The 19346-nt window shown below is 48.9% G+C and overlaps 1 protein-coding gene across 1 annotated transcript; it reads right to left on the reverse strand.

The window, feature by feature from the left end:
• Window positions 1-50: 50 nt before the first annotated feature.
• PGLYRP1 (peptidoglycan recognition protein 1) lies at window positions 51-3799 on the reverse strand (the record flags this gene model as incomplete). Its single annotated transcript, XM_082861915.1, is given in 8 exon segments — window positions 51-119; window positions 123-232; window positions 862-904; window positions 908-950; window positions 952-969; window positions 3518-3654; window positions 3658-3759; window positions 3761-3799. Coding segments are annotated over 8 exon segments (561 nt in total).
• Between the last annotated feature and the right edge of the window lie 15547 nt (window positions 3800-19346).

Raw genomic sequence — 19346 nt, forward strand, 5'->3', positions numbered from 1 at the left:
AGTGGGGTTTCTGATGGGGTGGGGGTGTGTGTGAGAAGACGGACAGGGCCTTACACGCGGTGGTAGTGTGACCATTGCTGGATGATTTCGTAGAGCTGGTAGCCTGGAGAAAGCGTCTGCTACACATCCCGGTGTCCTTTGACCTCGTAGCTAGGAGTCAAGAATCCCTGAGCCACGCCGCAAGCCAGCAGACTCTGGGCTGCCCTGATGGCGCGGGGCGGGGGCACCCGATCTGTGGGAGGTAGAGGCAGGAGTTAGGCTGGGGCTTCCTCGAAGGGCAGAGGGGGTGTGGGTAGTGCTTCTGATTTTGTACTCTGAGCTGGCCCGCCAGGGCCCAGAACCCAGCCTGCCGCCACCAAGCAGTGACTTAACCTCTCTGTGCCTCAGTTTCCTCATCTGTGAAAGGGGAGAATGACAGAACCTCTGTGTGCCTCAGTTTCCTCATCTGTGAAAGGGGAGAATGACACCTGCCCACAGGGCTGTGGGATAATCAAAAGAGTTATTTTATGTACAGAGTAAGCCCTCAGCAAGTGTCAGCTGTCAAGATTACTGCTTATTTGCCCTCATCTGCCCCCAGACCTCCCCAGCCGAGCCGCAGCAATAGCTGGCATTTATCAAGCACTTCTTAGGTGCCATGGACTGGTCTAAGAACTTTTATAGAGACAGACTAATCTTCACTGAAACCATGTGGTTGCAAATGGTCTTTATCCAAAAGAGGAAACAAGGCTCAGAGAAGCAGAGTCACTTGTCCGAGGTCACAGAGCTTCCAGGTGGCAGAGCCTCCCAGCAACTACTCACCACGCGGTGCCAACCCCCGGGCTCCATGTCAGCCCCCTAGCTGATGGCTGGACAGTCACTTACCCACGTAGTTACCCATGAAGGAGATGCCGAGGGATATGGGGTTCTAGGTGGGACCTGAGTGGGCGCCCAAGGTGTTCCAGCCCCGGCCTGTCTTCTCCCATCAGGAAGCTGTGGGGGTGGGAGGGTGGTCTGGATGAGTGACAGAGGGCTTCCCCGGGTTGGGGGCGGGGGCTCCCTCCCTGTCCTCTGCTTGCCCCGCCCCTGTCCCTGTCAATCACACACAATTTCCCCAACACCCTCCTCCTATCCTCTCATCTTCCACAGTAAGAACAATGACCGTGGCCGTTGCCATTTGTCAAGCACAGCTCTACATGCGCCTTTTTGCATCCTCAACCCCGTGAGGAGTCAGGATTTTCACCCAGGTCTCCGTGACTCCCACCCACATGGTCTGGCTCTCTCCTGCCTCCCTGGAGGATTGGTTGAGCTCTTGATTTGCTGAATTGTCGCGTGCAGTCCTCGGGGGCAGGCACTGTTGTCATCCCCACTTTAAGCTGAGGAAGCAGACTTAGATTATTTACCCAAGGTCACGTCCTGGACACTAATGCTTCTCAGAACTCTCCACTGAGAAGCTCTTCTGCCCTCTCCCCAGCCTGCTTCCTGCTTCCTCTTCCCTGCTGGGGTACACTTGAGTGACAGGATCAGGGACTCGAGGGTTGGCGCTGCAACCAGACACAAACCCTGGAGCCCCAGCGTCTGCCTCTTTGAGGTTTCCAATCCTGGCAGCAGATCTGTCAGGTTCAGTCATTCAACACGTCCTGCTTGAGCGAGTTTGATTTGGCACAAATTTGGAATTAACCAGAAGATTGGCGTTTTGGAGATGCGATATCTGTCACCTCGGTCCTCTGGCTCACAAGGTCACCAAGGATGCGCAGAATGTGGGAACTCTAATACTGGTCCTGAATCTGCCACTTGGGAAGGCAGACTCTCAGAATCTGGATTGAAGAGACTAGAAATACCATAGTGATATCGACCCCCCAGGACTGTGCCGGTTATGGTCCTGCCACAGCCCCAGCATCTGGCACAAGCAGTTGGTACTCTCTGTACATTAGCTGAATGGGTGCATCTAATTTAAACTTCAAACCCCACCACCTGGTGGGCAGTCAGGAGCCCCATTTTACAGGTGAAGAAACTGAGGCTCCGAACAAGATGCGACAAGGAAGGGGGATTCCAAACATTTGGATCAGACTCTGAATCCTAAAATCTGAGAAACAAACTTCAGTTTGCTTTTCTATAAAGTGATTTAGACCAGAGGCTGTGGAGCCAAGCTCTGCTCTTCGTTCCTTCAGGGAAACGCTTAGAACTGGAGCGCCTGACTTTTGGAAAAATAATTTGAAGTTGGAGCCTTTGAATTGTAAAATCTTGAGCCAGAAGAGCTGGGGATACCCTTGAAGGCGTCCAGGTTTTTCCAAGCGAGGTCCTCAGGCTTTCTGGCTTCACCCCAGCCCTACTGAAGCAGTCTCTAAGCGTGGGGCCTGGGGACCTTCGTTTCCAGTAAGGTGATTCTGGTGTTTACCGAGGCTTGAGAACCAGTAGAGTCTCTTGCTATAGAAGCCCGTATGCAGGACCCCAGCCTATTACCCTGGAAAGGGAGCTGGTGGGCATGGGCCCCAGAGGCAGATCCAACCAATCCCTGCCCCTGTTTCTGCCCTCACCCCCCTACAGTCTGTTCACACTGCAGCCAGAGGGAGCTTCTTATATCCAAGCAGGCTCACATCCCTCTCGTGGCTCCTGTCTTAGAGTAGAACGGAGGTCCTCCCCATGGCCCACAAGACCCTGTGCCATCCGGCCCCTGCCAACTCCTTCCTCATTTCGTATCACTCTTCCCGGCTACCTCCAGCCACCCTGACCTTTGTCCCTCAGGAATGACCCACTCACTCAGCCTCCTGGCCTCTACCTCTGCTGTACCCCCAGCTCACCACACTCTTCTCTCGGCTCCCGTGTGCCGGAGCCGCGCCAGTCACTCTGTTCCTGTTCTCCATCGCTTCTCTCACCATCTGAATTCATCTTGTTGACTTTGCGTGTTTCTCACCTGTCGCTGCCTGCTGGTCTTTAAATCCCTTTGGGCTAGATTCACACTGTTCATGGCTGTGCCCCCGTCCCAGCATATGGCGCACAGCCTGGCACATAGTAATAGGCGCCAACAGTCCATGGATTTGGGGGCTCCCACTGCACACCAGGCGGTGTCCTAAGTGGTATTGGCTGGCTTAGTGATGGGGTGGGCCACGACCCCCCTGACTTTGCAGAGGAGGAAGGTGAAACTGAAGCTGAAAGAGGGTGAATGCCTGCCCCAGGGCTCAGCCATCAGTAAATGGAGCTGGGACGGCAACCCGGCCTGGTGCTTAACGAGGCACCGGACTTTACCAAGGGAATCCAGTGCACAGGATATCTTCCTGTGTATTGGCAAAGTCTGTCCGTTCCTCTGGGGGCAGAGCTTGGACTGCAGCTGCTTCCCCTCCTCCTAGCATCTTTGCGCTGCCTGCACACGCCCAGCCCTAAGCGGCGACCCTGGGGACAAACGAAGATGTTGCGCGGTTGAGTAAGGTGCCCGGGGTGTCGGCCAGGCGGCTCTAGAACAGGGTCCCTGCGGTCTCCTGGGCCCGCGCTCCTCCCTCTGCTCCAGTCCCGTCTCCAGCTTTTGCCTCTCCTCCTCACTCACTCGTAGCCCGCGTCGCACCAGCCCAGCGTCCGCACGTGGTAGTGCTGCACATTCTGGACCTGCTTTAGGCAAGAGGCCGGGGTGTCCCAGGCGCTGCCCGCTGCGTGCGACACCACCGCGTAGCGCACGGGCCCGTCTTAGCGCTTGTTGCGCTCGGACGCCAGGGCCTTCCACTCTCTGCGGGGCACGATGGGGATGCAGCTTACCGAGGCTTCTTGAGCCGCTCCGAGGCTGAGGACGGCCGGAGAGGGCCCAGGCGAGCAGCGCGCAGCGGCGGGTCATGGCAGGCAGGGCGCGCGGAGATGGCTAGCAGCTGCAGGCTGGCTCTGCGCCTTTATCTGCCTGGGGGGCAGGGAAGGCCTTGCATCACACCCCGCGGGACTTCCCAGTGGGAACCCAGACTCCGATTCCTTCTCTGGCAGGGCCCCAACAGGATGCGGTGTGGTCCGGTCCGGAGGGGGGAGACCGTGGTAAAGCCAAGGGGCCCCTCACCCAGCCGAGAGTTGGGGGTGGGGAGAGGCACACAGGCCCTTGGGCACTTCGCCCCGTGGTTTCTGGAAGACCCAGGGTCTGGATCTCTGCCCTGTTTTGTCTCTCCTCTCAGTGGAGCATTGGACAGCTCACCAGGACTTAACATGGGAGGCAGGCGGCCAGGCCTCTTCTCCCATCCTCCTGCAAGGAACTGAAGAAACAAAGGGGCCCATTTTAAAAACACTTCTCCTGGACCTAAGCCCGATGTCATTTAACCCTTGCAGCAAACTGAAGAGGTGACTAATGGGAAGCTCATTTCACAGTTGAGTAAACAGGCCAGAAGAGGGCTACTCACCTTGCTGCCACATGGGAGATGGTAGAGCCTGGTGGTCCAGAGCCCTCATTCAGAGCCAGGCTGCCTGAGTTTGAGTTCTGGTGGCATTCCAGTGTGTGAGCTTGGGCAAGTGACAACCTTTCTGGGTTTCAGTTTTCCCCACCTGCAAAATGGGGCTGATACTATAACGTATCTAACTCATGGGTCGATCCCTTAGAAGATGTCTGACTCACAGTGCCACGTAAGCATCACCTGGGTGGAGGTGGGGGGTTCCCTGGTGGTGCAGTGGTTGAGAATCCGCCTGCCAGTGCAGGGGACATGGGTTCGAGCTCTGGTCCGGGAAGATCCCACATGCCGTGGAGCAACTAAGCCTGTGCGCCACAACTATTAAGCCTGAGCTCTAGAGCCCGTGAACCACAACTGCTGAGCCCGAGTGCCACAACTACTGAAGCCCACGTGCCTAGAGCCTGTGCTCTGCAACAAGAGAAGCGACTGCAATGAGAAGCCCACACACAGCAATGAAGAGTAGCCCCCGCTCTCCACAACTAGAGAAAGCCCGCGCGCAGCAACAAAGACCCAACGCAGCCAAAAATAACATAAGTAAATTTTTAAAAAAAAAGCATCACTGGGACTTGACCTCAAATCTACCCTTGGTAGTAAGCTGACAGTTCCATTCTTTTTTTAAAAAATAAATTAATTTTTTTATTTTTGGCTGCATTGGGTCTTCCTAACTGTGCGGGGGTTTTCTCAAGTTGCGGTGAGCAGGGGCTACTCTTTGTTGAGGTGCGAGGGCTTCTCATTGCAGTGGCTTCTGTTTGTTGTGGAGCACAGGCTCTAGGCACACAGGCTCAGTATTTGTGGCACTGAGGTCCTGAGCACGGAAGGAAAGGTCCTGAGCACGGAAGGAAAGTATTCAGATTTGTGTCTGTGAATATCCCAGTATCTGCTGGGAGGAGGGTGGACAGGAAGGTTGAGACTAGAGTTAGCAGTCCAGGGAAGATGCTGCTATAGCAGAAATATTTGTGCAATTACCAGAGTCCTAACTGTTTTTTATCACCCATGGGGGCAGGGGTACAGCATGCTCCCCTCCCAACCCCATATCACCCTCTGGTCTCTGGTGTCCTTTCTCCTGCAGCCGCTGAGTAGCTCCAAACAGCAGATTGCAACATTTTAGTAGGTTAGATAACCACTAAAGTTGGTCATAGCTATGTTATTTTTTAACTGAAAATATATAGATTAGGGAATGGATTTCAACAATTAAACATTGTGTCCTAAACTTGCCCTCAAGGATGTTGGAAGCCACGTATTAATGTAATATTTATTTTTTCCCAGAGAGCTGCAGCCTGTTGGTTAACAAAGTCTTGAATGGAGGAGGCTCAGGGCAAGGGTGGATTCCTCCTTTGATGAGCGCCACAGACTCAGCTGCCCCGTCATGTTTTACAGGTTGGGGCACATTGCTCATGACCTTGATTCCATTCGCTTCCTGTGATGGCTTCAGGCAGGACGGGGCCCAGGCCTGGTTGCCTCTGCTTAAATCTGGAGTGCAGTAGATGCCTGGACAGCAACCAGGGTGAGGGAGAAAGGATGTTTTCTAGGGCAGGGTTAGTGTTCCGTCTCTGAAGAGGGACGAGCCCAGACTGCACTTCAGGGCCTGGAGCCTTGTGTCTCAGGGGAGCTGAGTCACTAAAGGGCAGGAGAGTGAAAGGAGATCAGGACAGGGTAGGGGGGCCTGGGTGCTGATGGGAGAGCAGTGCCATTTCTGAGATCTGTAGAAACCAAGAGCCACTAACTCAACAGCGTTGAGACTTTGGGATGAGATAGCCCTGGGTTCACATCCTGCCTTGGCCCCTTTCTCAAGGTATCAAAAAATCCTTTGCACAAAGTCCTGTCCAATCCTACTACCAGCCCCCTCAGAGACTCCCATCCTACTGTGTCCACCATGGGACCTCACTGTCTGGGGACAGCTCTGTCTTCTGCAAGAGAGCCCAGATCTGGGAGGGACCTGGCCTGTGTTGATTGAGCCATCATTTGGTGTCGGGACCTGCCACTACTTATGGCTAGAGAAAGTTCTACTTCTGACTTCAAACAGCCATTTGTTTTATTCTCTCATTCTGTTCCCTGGATCCAAGGAAGACACTGACCCGAGGTCTTACTGCTGGTCAGTGACTCAGGCTGGACTAGAACCCAGGTCTCCTGAACCCCAGTCCGGGGGCCTCCGAACATCCCTGGCCCAGCCCATCTAGGAAGGACAGCCTCTGCTCATAGACAACCCTGGGGAAGACCCAGGTTAACGTTCCCATGTGCCCTTTCTTGGGACTGGCAGAGCTGGGCTCCTGGATGTGAAACCCAGGGTGATGCTGTCAGTTCCTGCTCTCACTGGATTCCCCACTGGCTTCCTTGTTGCCCCAGGAATAAATAGACTTGATCTTCCTCCTGGCAGTATCTGGGTGTTATTTCCATCTGGCCTTAGGGAGCCCCTCCCAGGAAACAAGCAGGAATGAGGTAGACTTTCAGGTGTATGGAGAGCAGGTCAGGTATGCAGGAGAAGGGGCTGGGGCTCCCCAGAGCCAGGAGGTTCCTCCTCTGCTGGCTGATGGGGAGGCTGTGTCAACCCTTTGCACCAACCATATCCCTGGGATTACAGAAAGAGACCCCTGCTCCCTGCACAGTGACTTCAAGTGATGAAACAATGGATGATCTGGCTTGACCCAGCCCTGGTTGCATCCTCCACATGATGTAGTGAATTAAGAGACTACATGTCATAGGAGTGGCTGGAGCAACAGGCTCTAGGCTGTGTCTCCATGAATGATACTCAGGGCAGCACTCTTGAGCTGTGATCCAGGATCTGGACGCCCTTGTTTCTGCTTAGTGGCTTTTCAGCACCTCAAAGCTATTGCCTAAACTCACGGGTGCTGCTGCGGAAACACCTGGCTGTGATGCCCAGAGCTTCAAATACACCCAGAATTCCAGCTGCAAGGCCGTGTGGGAAAGGCAGTCTGAATCTTCCCAGCCTCTGCAGACAAGGAGGCCCTCAGTGGAGGGCAATGATGCCAAGAGTCCTACCCATTCCTCATGGTTCCCCCTTGCCCCCAACTTATTATAACTGCTTATTACAACCCAAAATGTCTCCCATGGCTCAACCGCCAAGTCCTCAGCTCTACGCCTCGCCACTCTCTTCCCTCTTACTTGTACCTCAGCGTCAGTGTCTGTGCCCCCCACATCCACAGGTTCCAGGGTTCACGCATGATGGTTTCTGTCTGACCCTCTCTCCAATCTCTTCATGTGCGTTCTATTCGCGGCCCCCGCACCACCCCCACAGCAGCTTTCAGTTTAAATGTTGCCCACATGAAATGTCCCTGAACTCTGAGGATGTGGTCTGTAACCTCATTACATCCTGATAGCACCTTGGATGTCTTCTCTTGAGCACTTTTCACAGCTTTTTTTGTGTGTGTGGCTTTGTTGTCAAGGAAGACACTTGAGAATTAGAGCCAGTTGTGCTTCTGATGCTCAGTGAGAAGGGAATGAGTCGTTTCTGGGACCAAACAGATCAAGGGTTTCAGATTTAGGTGAACCACACCAACCTTCGCTCTGCACGAGCAGTTGGGAATCAAAATCACACTATAAAGTGAAGATACTCAGAGAATGTATCATTCCAGAAACAGATCGAATTGGTCAGCACTAGAGGTGTGGACAGTTCCTGCTGTTCTTTGGACACACACCCCCCATTCAAATGTTTGTACTTTTCTTTTTTTATGTGTGTGGAAAAATACACCTAACATAAAATTTACTATTTTAACCCTTGTAAATTGTACTGTTCAGTGACACTTTGTACATTCAAGATGTTTTATAACCATCACCAGAATATTTTCATCGCCCCAGAAGGATAATCTCATACTCATCAAGAAATCACTGTCCATTCCACTGTCCTCCCAGCCCCTATAAAACTCTGATCTGCTTTCTGTCTCAATGTTTTCACCTACTTTGAAGTTTTCCTATAAATTTTGAAAGATGTGGTGGTTTGCGTCTGGCTTCGTTCACTCATCACAATGTGTTCAAGGTTCATCCGTGCTGCAGCATGTATCGGTACTTCATTTCTTAAGAGAAATAATATTTCATTGTATGGGCGTACCACATCTTTTTATCCATTCATCATTTGGTGGACATTTGTGATGTTTCCACCTTTTGACGCTTGTGAAAAATGCTACTATGAACATTTATGTACAAATGATTGTTTGAACATCTGTTTCAATTCTTTTGGTTATAATCCAGGAGCAGATTTGTTTGTTCACATGTTTAATTTAGTGAGGAATGAACAGTTTTCCACAGTAGTTGCACCACTTCGCATATTCACGAGCAAAGTGTGCAGTTTGCAATTTCTCCATATCCCTGTGAACACACTTTTTTTAAATCATTTAAAAAGTACCACCATTCTAGTGGCTATACAGTGGTAATTCCTAGTAATTTTGATTTGAATTTCCCTTAAAACATGACTTTGATCATGTTGTCATGTGCTTATTGGATATTTGGATATCTTCTTGGAGAAATATCTATTAAGTCCTTTGCCAATTTTAAAATTGTATTATTTATCTTTTTGTTATTCAGTTGGAGTTCTTTATATATTCTGGAGACTATATTCCAGATCGTTATTAGCTATATGATTTTCAATATTTTCTTTTATTATGTGAGTTGTATTTTCACCTTCTTGACAGTATCCTTTGATACCCAAAACTTAAAAAATTTTTTAAAGTCCAATATATGCTGGGGTTTTTTTCCCCCCTTTGCCTCTATGCTTTTGGTGTCATATGTAAGAAACCATTTTGAAATCTAAGGTCATGAAGACTTACTCCTATGTTTTCTCCTAAGACTTTTCTAGTTTTAACTCTTACATTTAGGCCTTTCATCAACTTTGATTTAGTTTTGTTTATGGTGTGAGGTAGAAGTCCAGCTTCATCCTTTTGCCTGTGGATATGCATTTGACCCAGTCTGCCACATGTTGAAAACCTCCTCCCATTTTGTATGGTCTTAGGACCCTCATTGAAAATCAATTGGCCAAAGTCCATTTCTCCATCAGTCTGTAAGGACATTGTTGTTGAGCTGTCAAGGCAAAAAACTACCATGGCTTCCAGTTCTTTGACAAAACCTCAGATGTGTGACGTTCTGGCCAAGAATCTGTGATTTCATATTGTTGGAGCATTCATTGTCTCCCTGAGAGTTGAAAATGCAGATTTCTACAGAAATTATTTTTTAAAAAGAGACTCTTTTAAAAATATTTATTTATTTATTTATTTGGCTGCGTCAGGTCTTAGTTGTGGCACGTGGGCTCTTTGTTGCGGTGCGTGGGCTTCTCTCTAGTTGTGGCACACAGGCTGTAGAGTGCGTGGGCTCAACAGTTGCGATGCGTGGGCTTAGTTGCCCCACGGCATGTGGGATCTTAGTTCCCCAACCAGGGATTGAGCTCACGTCCCCCGCATTGGGAGGCAGATTCTTAACAACTGGACCACCAGGGAAGTCTGTCTACAGAAATTATGATTCTATAAAAGATTTTGAGGAGATGAGGAAGGCTGGTATCTTTCAGAGTGCAAAGTGATTTTGCAAATGCAAAGAATTTCTTTGGGTTGAGTTCTGTGGAAGTTTGTCACTTACCTGTGTTTCTGAACTATGAAACTATGAACTATGAATATCTGGGCTAAGGAATAGCTTCTCTTGATAAATAAAGACTTAACAAAAAAATCAATTGGCCATAAATGCATGAGTTTATTTCTGGAAACTCAATTCCATTCCATTGATCTATATGTCTATCATTATGCCGGTACCACACTGTTTTGATTACTGTAGCTTTATAGTAAGTTTAAAATTGGGACTTGTGAGTCTCTCAAGAGTGTTCTTTTAAGGATTCTTTGAGGTATTCAGAGTCCCTTGCAATTCCATATGAATTTGAGAATACGCTTCACATTACTGGAAGAAGGAAAAAAGTCATTGGGGTTTTGCAAGGGATTGCATTGAATCTGTTGATTGCTTTGGGAATAATCTAAGCAATATAAATGATAACTGATTTGGGAGATGTGAAGAATATGAATGAGAGAATGGGAGAAATTGTGCTGGGTACTTGGTAAGCAATAGATGACTTTAGAGGTGATTGATGTGACCAAGATCGTTACCATACTAATTTGTTTTGTTGCCATTCTGGACAAAAAGTCCACACCAGATTTTAAGTAGATCTGAGGGAGAGGGGAGTAGTTTTTCCTCTGAGAGAAGCCAGTTGGGATCAGAAGATGAAAGAGCCGCTCCCTTGAGGGAGGCTGACAGTGCACATTTTTGCCTATACTTCTTTTTTTTTTTTTTTTTTTTTTTGCGGTATGCGGGCCTCTCACTGTTGTGGCCTCTCCCGTTGCAGAGCACAGGCTCCAGATGCACAGGCTCAGCGGCCATGGCTTAGGGGCCCAGCCGCTCCGCAACATGTGGGATCCTCCCGGACCGGGGCACGAACCCGCGTCCCCTGCGTCGGCAGGCGGACTCCCAACCACTGCACCACCAGGGAAGCCCGCCTATACTTCTTTTATTTTTTTAAATTATTTATTTTTGGCTGCATTGGGTCTTCATTGCTGCGTGTGGGCTGCTCATAGTGGTGGCTTCTCTTGTTGTGGAGCACGGGCTCTAGGCACGCGGGCTCAGTAGTTGTGGCTCGCGGGCTCTAGAGCACAGGCTCAGTAGTTGTGGCGCACGGGCTTAGTTGCTCTGCGGCATGTGGGATCTTCCCAGACCAGGACTCGAACCCCTGTCCCCTGTATTGGCAGGTGGATTCTTAACCACTGCGCCACTAGAGAAGCCACTTGCCTATACTTCTTTTCGCTTTTTTTGAGATGCATGATGCATGTATCTCAAAGATGCATTATGATGTAATGTCTATTTTTCCTAATAGATGCCGCCAGGCAGTCAGTAAAATCAAGAATAGAGAAGATTCCCAACTTACTCACTCCTGGCAGGGCCCTGATGCTGTTGGTAGCCTGGGTTTCCAGCCCCCAGCACAGGGCTGAGTCCTATGTTTGTGGGGTGGGGAAGCAGGGGAGAGATGGCTGGGAGGGAGATCCTTCTGCAAAGAGGGACCCTGAGGCCTTCCCCAGTGTATGAGATCCCAACAGGCCTTGCTGAGGAGCAATATTACAGGGAGGACAAGGGAGATGTCTGGAGAGAGGGAGAGATTTGAACTTCAGGCGCCAGTTCTCAGTATGTCAGTATGTCACAAAGACGTGTTGAGTTAGATACACTCTGAACACATTTTATTCCTTCATCCATTTATGATTTCATTCATTCATTCGTGCATTCTTTCAATATTCCCTGAGCACCTGCTCTGCCACCAGCCTTGTGCTGTCTGATGATGGGGACACAGTGGTGACTTAGTCCCAGACCCTTTCCCTCTGACTGCCACGTCCAGTTGGGGCACAGACGATAATGACCCAGAGTGAGCAGGTCTGGGAAGAAGGGCCAAGGGTGATAGGGAGGGCTTCCTGTAGGAGGGCACATCTGAGCTGTGATTTTAAGAATGAGCAAGAATTGTAACTATTTCAGAGGGGGCTCAGCCCTGGGAGGGCAGAGGACAGGACAGGGCGAGTCACCCTGTGGGCCTTGGTGAGGATTCGGGCTTAATCTGAGTGCGCTGTGAGCCAAGAACACATGCTAAACAGGGAATGAAAGTGGTGAGACTTGGGTCTGTGGCAAATCCTAGTGTCTGTCTCCTGTGAGGGGGGTGGACAGAAGGGTGGACGGACAGGAAGCAGGAAACCAGAGAGGATGCTTCTGGAGCAGAAATAATCATGCAATTACCAGAGTTCTAAATGTCTGACCTCTCTCAACGGGGTGGGATGTATAGCACACTCGTTTCCCAGAGCCATTTCTTCCCCTGTTCTTCAGGCCTCCCCTCCTCTTACAGCTGCAGGGTAGAAAAGTGTTCTCCAAACTGTGGGTCGTGACACTCCTTCAGGTTGTAAAACCAATGAATTTATCTTAATGAGTTCTTTTAAAATGAAAAGAGAATTGATGGAAGATAGAATAGTGTGCACTGCAGAGAATCTTAACTCACATAAGGATGTAATATCTGTCTTTCCCAGTAAGTCACATACAATGGTTAATAAACACACACGATTGGAAAGACTCCAGGCACAGGCTTGTCTTCTGCTTTCCTAAGAGCCAGTGACTTAGCTGTCCCATCATGTCTTCCCAAAAAATAGGTTCAGCTCTCACATCCTCCATCCCAGGTGCTTCCTGGAGTGGCTGAAGGTAGGCGTGGCACACAGCCTGGCATCTATACCAAAAAGAGGGGCGAGGTAGGTCTGGATACCTGCCAGTTCCAGAGAGAAGCTGGTTGCCCAGGGCAGGCTTGGGGTTGGCATCCCTTGAGAGGAGCCCAGCCCCCTCCCCTCCCCTCATCTGGAGCCTCATCTCTCCAGGGGGCTGAGTCAGGACCTGGGTGGAAAGGTGAGAGGAGATCAGGGCAGGGCTAGAGGGTGGATCTCAGAGGCTGTACTGGTGGGAGGACATTGAGGTCCAGGCCAGGGCTCCATGGACACTGAGAACACCAGACTCAACAGTGATGAGGCTTCAGGGTCAGAGAGCCTTGGGTTTGAATTGCTATACTTTCTCAAAGGGCCAAATAGGCCATTTATAGGTAACACTATTCCTGTCCTTGTATAAGAGGAGGACTTGCTTTCTCATATTTGACTCTGACAGCATTTTTTTTTGGCTGCTTCAAGTCTTAGCTGTGGCACGTGGGATCTTCATTGAGGCATGTGGGATCTTTCGCTGTGGTGCGTGGGCTTCTCTCTAGTTGTGGCGCACCAGCTCCAGAGCAGGTGGACTCTATAGTTTGTGGCACGTGAACTCTCTAGTTGAGGCGCCTGGGCTCAGTAGTTGTGGCTCGTGGGCTTAGTTGTCCCATGGCATGTGGGATCTTAGTTCCCTGACCAGGGATCGAACCTGTGTCCCCTGCGTTGGAAGGTGGATTCTTTACCACTGGACCACCAGGGAAGTCCCTGAGCTGTTTTTCAGATACTGAAAGCCCCACCACGTGGAAGAAGTTAACTATTTGCTGACCACAAGCACGTAGATCCCAGACCAGTTGGAACCAGAAGGTTGATGATGTTGACTCCCGATTACCTCACCATCAACCAATCAGAAGAATGCCCATGAGCTGATCACGCACTCTACAACCCCTCTTCCTCACCCTGTCTTTAAAAATCTTTCACTGGAAGCCATTGGGGAGTTTGGGTCTTTCAAGCACTAGCTGCCCGTTCTCCTTGCTTGGCGCCCTGCAGTAAACGCTGCACTTTCCTTCATCACAACCTGGTGTCAGTAGATTGGCTTTACTGCACACAGGCGAGCAGGCCCAAGTTTGGTTCTGTAACACTAGGCAATGTGAGGACACAGTGCCAACTCAGTAGCAGATCCTGTGCCATCGCTGGGGACACAGATCCAGCCTCTGGCTCAGGGAGGTCAGGGCTGGTTGGAAAGCCATAGGTGGGGAAGACCAAGTGTTACCTGGAGAGAGTCTGCGACGATCATACTGGAGAAGCGGCATCTTCCCTGAGATTTCAAGGATGAGTTAGAATTGTGGCTGATTCAGTGAATCTGGAGCCCCTAAGAGCAGAGGGTGGGGCCGGGAGAGGGGCTGGAGGTGGCAGGGCTGGTCGTCTCGTGAGGCTTTCAGATACTCTGGGTATGATCCTGAGCTCACGGGGCACTGTGGAGTGATCATAAGCAGGGGATGAAGGTGGTCAAATCTGTGTCTGTGGAACTTCCTGGTGTCTGTCTGCTGTGAAGAAGGTGGACAGGAGAGTTAGTAGAAACAGGAGACCAGGGAGAAGGCTTCTGAAGCAGAAGTCACCACCCTATAGCAGAGAACTGATCACCCCCTTTCTCCTGACAGAGTATGCGGTAATTTCACCTCCTCTTGCAGGACCATTTCCCCCTCTGCTCTCTGGCCCCATCTCTTACAGCAGCAGGTAGAACAATATTTCCCAAGGAAAAGACTGGGGCATCCTGGTAGGATGTAAAACCAATTCACTTGGGCATAAACAATAGTATGTTTTACTTGAATAAGAATAGACTAGAATACGGGAGAGTGTGCTCTGAACAGGATGCTGTGCTATACTGTTTAATGCACTTTCTCCTGTGACTGTGTATAAGCTACATAATGATGTAATATCTATTTTCCCCAGTGAGTCACAGACAAGTGGTTAGAACACTTGAGAATAGAGAAGGTTTGGGGATCACCTCCTCTTTTCCTACGAATCACTAATGGACTTCCCTGATGGTGCAGTGGTTAAGAATCCGCCTGCTAGTGCAGGGGACATGGGTTCAAGCCCTGGTCCGGGAAGATCTCACATGCGGCGAAGCAACTAAGCCCGTGCGCCACAACTACTGAGCCTGCGCTCTAGAACCCATGAGCCACAACTACTGAAGCCCGTGTGCCTAGAGCCCGTGCTCTGCAACAAGAGAAGCCACCGCAGTGAGACGCCTATGCACCGCAACGAAGACCCAACGCAGCCAAAATAAAATTCAATAAATAAATAAATTTTTTAAAAAGACAAAAATAAGAATCACTAACTTACCTGCCCCATCACGTGTTCTAATAAAGGGGTTCGAGAATTCCCTGGGGATCCAGTGGTTAGGTTTCCATGGTTTCTACTGTAGGGGGCGCAGGTTCCATCCCCGGTCCGGGAACTAGGATCCTGCATGCTGTGCTGCATGGCCTAAATAAATAAATAAATAAATAAATAAAGGGGTTCATCTCTTTGGTCCTCAGTATCAGGATTTTCCTGGAGGAATGCAAACCTGGTTGTCTCGACCAAAACGAGAAGTTATGCCAGGACTGGATCCCAGCCAGGGTGAGAGACAGAAGCACAGTCCCCAGGCCAGGGTCGGGGTTAGCCTCTCTGTGGAGGGAGGAATCCAGCCCACCCTCCCTGGCCTGGAGTCTGATCTCTCAGGGCAGCTGAGTCAGGCCCTGGGGTAGGAAAGTGGAGGGAGATCCTGACACTGCAGGGGAAACTCAGAGGCTGTGCTGTTAGGAGGGCAGCGGGGACCAGGCCAGGGCTTGATGGACGCTGAGAGCCCCTGATGAGGGGCTCAGTGATGAGGCTTTCAGTGATGAGCCCCTGATGAGGGGCTCAGTGATGAGGCTCTCAGTGATGAGGCTTTGTGCTGGCATCCTGCTTCTATCCCTTCTCAAGTGTCATAAAAGCCATTACACACAGCACTATCCAATCTCACCACCAGCTCCCTCAGAGGCCCCATCCTATTCTGCCCACCTTGGTCCTGTCTGTGTGGGAGTGGCTCTGTCTTCTGCTCCTGAGCCCAGCTTCGTGAGGCAGGGCCGAGGCTGCTGAGTGGAAGCTGTCTCAGGTGTTGGGACCCTCTGCTTCTATCATGTCTAAAAGATTCTGGGTTTCTGGACAGTAAGGGTGAGATCAATTGGCCATTTATTGAATTCTCTCAACCTGCTCCCTGGATTCAAGCAAGATAGTGACCTGAGGTCCCATGCTGGTCAGTGATACAGGCTGGAATAGATCTCAGGTCTCCTGAATCCCAGTCCAAGAGCCTCCAAACCCTCTAGGAAGGACAGGCTGGACCTGGTCAGACACCCCTGAACAAGACCTGGCTTGTCCTTCCCACAGCTTTTAGTCAAGGATGGCGGAGCTGGGCTCCTGGATGTGAAACCCAGGAGGATGATGTCAGTTCTTGTTTTTTTAAAAAAAAGATATTTATCTATCTATCTGCACCAGGTCTTCGTTGCGGCATGTGGGATCTAGTCCCCTGACCAGTGATTGAACCTGGGCCCCTTGTGTTGGGAGCGCAGGGTCTTAACCACTGGACCACCAGAGAAGTCCCCATCAGCTCCTGTCTTCACATACTTCTTCACTGGATTCCCCTTTGCCCCAGGAATAAATTGATTGAATCTTCCTCCTGGCAGCATCTAGGTGTTATTTTTATCTGGCCACAGGGAACCTCTCCCAGGAAACAGGCAGGAAAGAGGTGGACTTTCAGGATTACAGAGAGAATGTCAGGTGCGTAGGAGGAGGGGCTGGGGGTAGGAAAATGACCTAGAGAAAGGCACTTGTTTTCTAGGATTTACAAAGGCCTTTGAATGCTTTCGTTTGTTTATTTATTTATCATGCCCTTGGGTCTTTTTTTTTTTTTTTTTTTTTTGCGGTACGCAGGCCTCTCACCGTTGTGTTGTCTCCCGCCGCGGAGCACAGGCTCCGGACCAGCGGCCATGGCCCACGGGCCCAGCCGCTCCGCGGCACGTGGGGTCCTCCCGGACCGGGGCACGAACCCGCGTCCCCTGCATCGGCAGGCGGACCCTCAACCACTGCGCCACCAGGGAAGCCCGCCCTTGGGTCTTTGTGTCTGCGCCTGGGCTTTCTCTAGTTGTGGCCAGCAGGGGCTACTCTTCATTTTCAAATTGTATGAAAAACTGGTTAGGATGGCACTAGATATATTTTTATATATTGCAGCATTTTATTTTTTTATTATCAAGGAAGTGATATTTTTTTATTTTAATTGTTTTAACATCTTTATTGGAGTATAATTGCTTTACATTGTTGTGTTAGTTTCTGCTGTGTAACAAAGTGAATATATGTATCCATGTATCCCCATATCCCCTCCCTCTCACCCTCCCTATCTCACCCTTCTAGGTGGTCACAAAACACCGAGCTGATCTCCCTGTGCTGTGAAGTTGCTTCCCACTAGCTATCTATTTTACATTTCGTAGTGTATATATGCCAATGCTACTCTCTCACTTCGTCCCAGCTTACCCTTCCCCCTCCCTGTGTCCTCAAGTCCATTCTCTACGTCTAGTGCAGCATTTTAAAAAGAAATTCTTCCCATCCAGGAGTATGATCTATTTTACAATCTTTGGTAAGTATCTTCCTCAGGGGAGTATTATGTGGTATTGTCTATGGAAGATAAAGTAACAATTGTCTGTCTTCACTTCTGGATTTACACAGAGGACTTTTTAAGAAAGAACTTAATTTGCATAGACATTCCACACCAATGTATGAAAGCAATATCATTTTTTAATCTTTGTATTTTTTAATTTAAATTTTATTTTATATTGGATGGAATATAGCTGATTTACAATATTGTGTTTGTTTCAGGTGTATGGCAAAGTGATTCAGTTATACATATGCTTATATCCGTTCTTTTTCAGATTCTTTTCTTTCTTTTTTTAAAAAATATTTATTTATTTATTTGGTTACACTGGGTCTTAGTTGTGGTGGGCTCCTTAGTTGCAGCTCCAGGGCTCCTTAGTTGTGGCAGGCAGGCTCCTTAGTTGTGACAGGCGGGCTCCTTAGTTGTGGCATGCGAACTCTTAATTGTGGCATGCATGTGGGATCTAGTTCCCTGACCAGGGATGGAACCCAGTCCCCCTGCATTGGGAGCGTGGAGTCTTATCCACTGCGCCACCAGGGAAGTCCCCAGATTCTTTTCCCATATAGGTTATTACAGAATACTGAGGGACTTCCCTGGTCCAGTGGTTAAGACTTTGCCTTCCAGTGCAGAGGGTGAGGGTTCGATCCCTGGTCGAGGAGCTGAGATCCCACATGCCTCAAGGCCAAAAAACCAAAACATAAAATAGAGACAAATATAAAATAGTAACAAATTCAATAAAGACTTTTAAAATGGTCCACCTCAAAAAAAATCTTTAAAAAAAGGAATATTGAGTAGAGTTCCCTATGGTATACAGTAGGTCCTTCTTGGTTATTTATTTTACATTTAGTAGTGTGCATATGTTAATCCCAAACTCCTAATTTATCCCTCCTCCCCACCTTTCCCCAGTAATATTGCTTTGAAGTAAAGTGAGAGGTATTAATAGGCTCAAATTATTAAAAGTAATCAAAGTTAATTTCATGGATAATGAGACAAATCATAATCACGTGTCACTGGAAAGGATGCAATAAGAAGACTGAATCCCTTCTGCGGCATTCCCACCAGAGGTGTATATCCTGTAGTGAATGATGAGAAAACATCAGACAAACCCAAATCGAGGGATGTTCTACAAAATAACTGGCCTGGGACTTCCCTGGTGGTCCAGTGGTTACGACTCCGTGCTTCCACTTAAGGGGACGTGGGATCGATTCCTGGTCCGGGAACTAAGATCCCACATCCTGTGCGGTGCAGCCAAAAAATAGAATAATAATAATAAAATAAATAATAATTGGCCTGCAAGCTTCAAAAGGGTGAAGACCATGAAATTCAAATAAGACATGACAATTAAGTGTAGTGGGTGGTTCTGACTTGGGCCCTGTTGTTATAAAGGGGGACAATTTATGAAACCTGAATGCAGTCTGAGGCTTAAAAGGTAGTGATGTATCATGTGAATTTCCTGATATTGAAGGTAGTTATGTAGGAAAAGGGGCCCTTGTTTGCAGTAATTACGCACAAAATATTCAAAGGTGAGGTGATGAGGCATTATGTCGGCCACTTACTCTCAATGGCTCTGGAAACCAAAGCGAGGTAATAATATTTATCTTATAGGATAGATGTGAGGATTAAATGATATGATGTGAGATCTTGTAACATTCCTTGGCACATAATATTTCACTAAATTGAAGGTGTTCTTATTATGTAAAATCAAGACACTAAAAATATGTAATCAATGTGACCTTTACCTGTAGCTATTTCTTCACAAACACACACGCACACGCTTTTTACGTATGTATGTTTGAGTGTGTATATCATCACATCCACCAGGGGGCGCGTCAGGCTTAGGTTACGGCTTCATTGTTTTTTAGTTTAGGTAGACCACTTGTTCTCATATGCTTTGGTCTCAGAACGTCTTTATACTCTTAAAAAATGTTGAGGACCCCCCAGAGAGTCTTTGCTTGTGTGGGTAATATACAATATGGTGTACTGTTCAACCAGCCTTCTGAAAAAAATCCATGATATGATGTTTCTATGGTGTAAATACTTCACCATGGCCCATTTCATGCTATCAAAGTTTTAACAACTGGTACACATGATCCTAAA

Source organism: Leucopleurus acutus (genome assembly GCF_964270905.1).
Source record: "Leucopleurus acutus genome assembly, chromosome: 20".
In the NCBI taxonomy this organism is placed as follows: Eukaryota; Metazoa; Chordata; class Mammalia; order Artiodactyla; family Delphinidae; genus Leucopleurus; species Leucopleurus acutus.